The sequence below is a fragment of the Molothrus aeneus genome, chromosome 1 (genome assembly GCF_037042795.1).
Source record: "Molothrus aeneus isolate 106 chromosome 1, BPBGC_Maene_1.0, whole genome shotgun sequence".
In the NCBI taxonomy this organism is placed as follows: domain Eukaryota; kingdom Metazoa; phylum Chordata; class Aves; order Passeriformes; family Icteridae; genus Molothrus; species Molothrus aeneus.
In genome coordinates, this window is record NC_089646.1 from 62351938 (window position 1) to 62356526 (window position 4589).

The 4589-nt window shown below is 56.0% G+C and overlaps 1 protein-coding gene across 2 annotated transcripts; it reads right to left on the minus strand.

The window, feature by feature from the left end:
- Positions 1-871: 871 nt before the first annotated feature.
- ID4 (inhibitor of DNA binding 4) lies at positions 872-4136 on the minus strand. 2 transcript variants are annotated; one of them, XM_066558045.1, is made up of 3 exons: positions 3441-4136; positions 2727-2785; positions 872-2317 (listed from the first exon to the last, which is right to left on the minus strand). In XM_066558045.1, exons 1-2 carry the CDS (start codon positions 3837-3839, stop codon positions 2741-2743), a joined length of 444 nt encoding a protein of 147 aa, XP_066414142.1. In that variant the 5' UTR covers positions 3840-4136; the 3' UTR covers positions 872-2317; positions 2727-2740. The 2 variants fall into 2 exon arrangements, with proteins under 2 accessions (XP_066414142.1, XP_066414151.1); XM_066558054.1 differs by having other exon boundaries at positions 3434-4136.
- Between the last annotated feature and the right edge of the window lie 453 nt (positions 4137-4589).

Here is a 4589-nt window from a genome sequence, read left to right on the forward strand (position 1 = left end):
GCTGTACAAGCTGAAGTAAGCAGAGAACAACAAATATTAATAGGATAAACAAAGAAAATCAATGTAAATTTAAACCAATCCTTTGGAAAAAGACCGTTGATTCTCCCTTGTTCAACACAACGGAAAAATTCCCGAAGTGCAGCAAAAATCCTATTGATAGCATTGCTACTGTCATGAAAATACCTGGGAGAATCCAGGATAAGAGGCTTGTGACTTTATTTTACAAGAACGTGTATTTTGCTCATTAAATTGACTAAAAGTGCACCGGCAGAGCTGGGGAAATACAATGCAGGGACCCACTCCCCATCCCTTAAGTCCCTGCTCAGGCTGTAAAATGCCTGTGCCTTTAAAGTATTTGCAGTGACAGGAGGCCTTGTGTTTGCAGATGTGTAAGCCACTTTTTGATTTGATCTTTACGGAATTATTTTGAGAAAGAAAGTGTTCATCTTGTTGACACTATCACTGTAGTCTATATCTAATGGCTCCCATAGTTAATTTCCTTATAAATATTTAACTTAATAGAAGTCCTCCCATGGGTTATAGTACTTTTGACACTTGTATAATCTGAAACAAATCCTCTTTTTTAGTCAAACAGACCATGTTACACACACAGTTGGCTAGCTATTTACAAAGCACCCAATTAAATCCTACTTAATTCTCCCACTCTGACTATCCCCTTGCACTACTGTGCAGGCTACTGATCACACAAGATGAGGATCTTTCACTGAGCCTGGACACAAGTTTACAGCCAACAGGACCTCACTGTACAAGAGCTTGCCGTGAAAATAATTCACCCGTCAAATGCTACATACAAATAGTGAGGAGAATGTGCAAATTCAGAGGATTGAAGAAATAAGCTGAAGAATCACAGTTAAAGACAGGTAAATCTAGTTTAATGTTCACATGTAGTAGTTACACATCACAGAGATTAAACAGGATTTTAACTGTAACATAGCTGCAGTGAAATGTAAGTAATTTTGCACTAGAAAAATAATCTTGACGCAGTTATCCGATTTTTGGTCTACTTAAGTTCATTTTCAGATGAATTTACATGACTGATCATAAAGACTTAGCCCATGTGCCCTTCTGCAGTTCACTATTAATACTCTTTGGACGAAGGAAACAGCAACTGTTTTTGTTAATGGTTTGCCCTTTGGCTGCAAGCAGAGAACAGTTTTCAGTTTTTAAGCAATTAATAAGCTGTAGGAACACAAATTTGCGATAAAACCTTTTGGTGCTAACAAAGTTCCAGAACAAATTTCTTGATCTAATTCAAGAGCAGATTTAAAAAAACAAACCAAACTGATAAGAGATCTAAAGCATTGCCCTCGTAATGCAAAAAAACTAGATAGAATTTTTCTTGTCTCAGTAAAAAACACATCTTACCGCTACTTTTATAGAACGCACAGAAAATCCCTGTGCCTAAATGACAAAAGTGTAGTCTCAAAATGTATAATACACTTACAAACATTTTTAGTCTAGATTGAGGAAAACACGTTGTATGGACTCCAAACAAGTTTATTTGCAATTAGACACCTCATGCAATCATGCAGGACCACTAGCTAAAGCTGCAACTCTCAAGTCTATAGGACATTTGGGGACAAAAAAAGTCCTAAACATTTAAGATATTTCCATATTAGCAGCTCCGTACTTGAGCTCCCACAGATTAAAAAAAACATACACACCGTTATAATATTTACAAAAAAATATTTAATTAAAAATATTTTATAATTACAGTAGTCTATTAAAGCATATACTTTTCTCACACTTATAGAACATCTCTATATATACACAGTATGAAATGTCACTCATTTGTCTATACAATATGTAACATTCCTGCAGGGATAAGAAAGTTCCCTGGGCCCCAATAAAATCCATCTATTTTAAACAATAGATGTCAAATATATCTACAAATGCTCTGGGAGATTAGTAAAGCTTCAAGATTCGGCTGCTCGGTCCCTTAAGAGTTACAAGGTTTCTAAAAGTCTGGTTTAGGCTCGGTCCTCTATCCCGGGGCAGAGTCGCAACTTTTCCCGCTGCCACCGTGGGACACGCCGCCGCTCACAGCTGGCCGGGAACGACGAGAAGAGACGGAACCAGGGGGGAAAGGGGGGAAAAGGACACGGGGAGCTGGGGAGGGGGGGACCGCTACGGACGTGCAAAATGGTGAAAAGGCTTGGCTCTGCCGGGGTGAAGCATGGGAACTGCTCGGGGGGTTGGATGGCTCCTTCCTCCGGTGCGGCGGGGCAGGGCCGGGCCCCCCCCGCCGCCGCCCGCCCCCCGCGTTGCCTCTGCGCGGCGCGGCGCCGCCGCACACCTGTGGGAGAGGAATGAATAGAGGGGGTGTGTGAACCGCTCCGCTCCAGACCGACTGGCGCCACCAACAAAACACAAGACATGCTTGATCAACAACCCAAAACAAACCAGGTCAAACAACAACCGCAGCTCCCAGGCTGGGCCAGGCGGAGGGAGGGATGCGCAGCTGCACGCCGCAGCCAGAGGCGCTCCGCGGGGGGAGGGGGGAAACCCCAACCACCCGGTAGTTAGGGAAAATAAAATAACCACCCCGTAATTAAAACTAAAACCCCAAAGCCGCCTGCAAGTATTTCTCGCCAGGCTCTGGTCCCCCCTCGGCAGGCTTCCTTCCCGCAGGATGCGGAGCGGCCCCACCGAGCCCGGGCGCTGCGCTGCCCCCGCCCGCGGCCCCGCGCCCGCCCGGCACTCACCTGGGGAGCGGCGGTCAGCGGCAGAGGATGCTGTCCCCCGGCTTGTTAACAGAGCCTGCCTGCGCAGCAACCAAACACGGCAAATTAACAACTGGGGAGAAACGACACGGAGACACCCCCCACTGCCCAGACGCCCTCCTCCTCCGCGCACCCAGGCACTGCCATAGCCTCGTCGGGAGCGCTCAGGGAAGCCCCCAGGGATACAGAGCCGAGGGGGTCACCGCAGCGCTGCGGCAAGCCCGGGATGCCGGGGCACCCGCTTCCCGCGCTGCCACCGTGGGTCCCGTACCGGGGAGTCGCTCCCCGATTCCCGCCCCTCCAAAGCACGCTGCGTTCCATGTGCACGGCCCCCACAGCCCCTCACGCTCGCTGCACGGCGCGGAGGCTGGGAAGCGCAGGAACAGCGCGCCTGTTCTCGTGTGCGCGAACACGCCGGCTACAGGTACTCCCTCGAGAGGCCGTAATTACACGGCACACACCGTGCGGCTGCCTGCCCGCACCGAGGGGTTGCGGGCACCCACCGCGCACCGCCGGGGCGTTCCCGCGCCCGTCCGCCCCGTCCCCTCCGGGAACCACGGCTTCTCGGCAGAGCCACGGGTACAAGAGTGGCGGCACATCACCGGGGCGCTCCCACGGCGGCCGGCGCCGACCACCGCGCCACGCCGCTCTGCTCCGCACCACGCTCCCCGCGCTCGGGTATCACGCACCTCTTACCGGGTCAGTGTTCAGGGCAGTCAGCGGGGTCCTCGGGGTGCCCGCGGGACAGCTGCCTGGGTGCAGAGCGGGCGGCGGCGGCTGCTGCCGGAGCAGCGCTGGGTGCGTCTCCAGAGCCAGCTGCAGGTCGAGGATGTAGTCGATGACGTGCTGTAGGATCTCCACTTTGCTGACCCTCTTGTTGGGCGGGATGGTGGGCACCAGCTTCCTCAGCCGGCTGTAACAGTCATTCATATCGCACTGCAGGCACAGCGCCGCCGGCTCCTCGCCCGACGGCGGGCTCCCTTTGCAGCCGCTGTGCTCGGCCAGGCACCGCAGAGCCGGGTGCCCCCCACCGCCGCCCGCCACGCCGGGCTGCGCCTTGCGACTGGGGTGCCGGACGGGGCTCACGGCTTTCATGGTGCCGCAAGGAGGGAGGGAAACCTCCCTCTCCACCACCGCCGCCTGCTGCTGCCGCCGCTGCGACCTCGGGAAGCCGCGCACGCACCGCCTGCAACGGGAGCGGAGCGCGGCCGCAGCGCCTCGATGGCGTTAACAGCGGCCGCCCCGGGAACGTAACCAGAGGCGCTCGCAGAGCCGCGCCAAGAGCGGCACCGGGAACCCGCCCGCTCCGGAAAAAAATATTATTTTTCCTAAAATGAAGAGCCCGTGCTCTGCAAACGCCCGGCCGCGAACACAACCACCTCTGCTGCCGCCGCTGGCCGCGCCGCCCCCTATATAGCGCGGGGCGCGGGCGGGGCGGGCGGCTCCGCGACGGGGCCCGGCGATCGCGGCGCGGGAGCGGGGGGGCGCCGCGGGGCCGCGCGCAGCCAATCAGGGCGCGGCGGCCCCCCCGGAGCACGGCGGCGGCCAATGGCGGCGGGGCAGGGGGGCGGCGGCGCTGCGGGGGGGCGGGCGGCGCGCGCCGACCCCCCCGGGGAGGAGGGGGCGGCGAAGGAGGAGGAGGCGGTCCCGGGGAGGAAGGACTGCGGGAATGCGGGCGGGACCCGCCGCCCAGCGGATCCCGGCGCCGGCCCCGCGGTCCGGAGCGCAGCCCCGCGCGACCGGCGCCGCTCCCCGCCGCCCGACCCGGACCAAGGCGGCTGCACCCGCCCTCCCATCCCTCCCCCGTTCCCTTTCCCGGGAGGGTTGGCATCTCCTCGGTGGTGA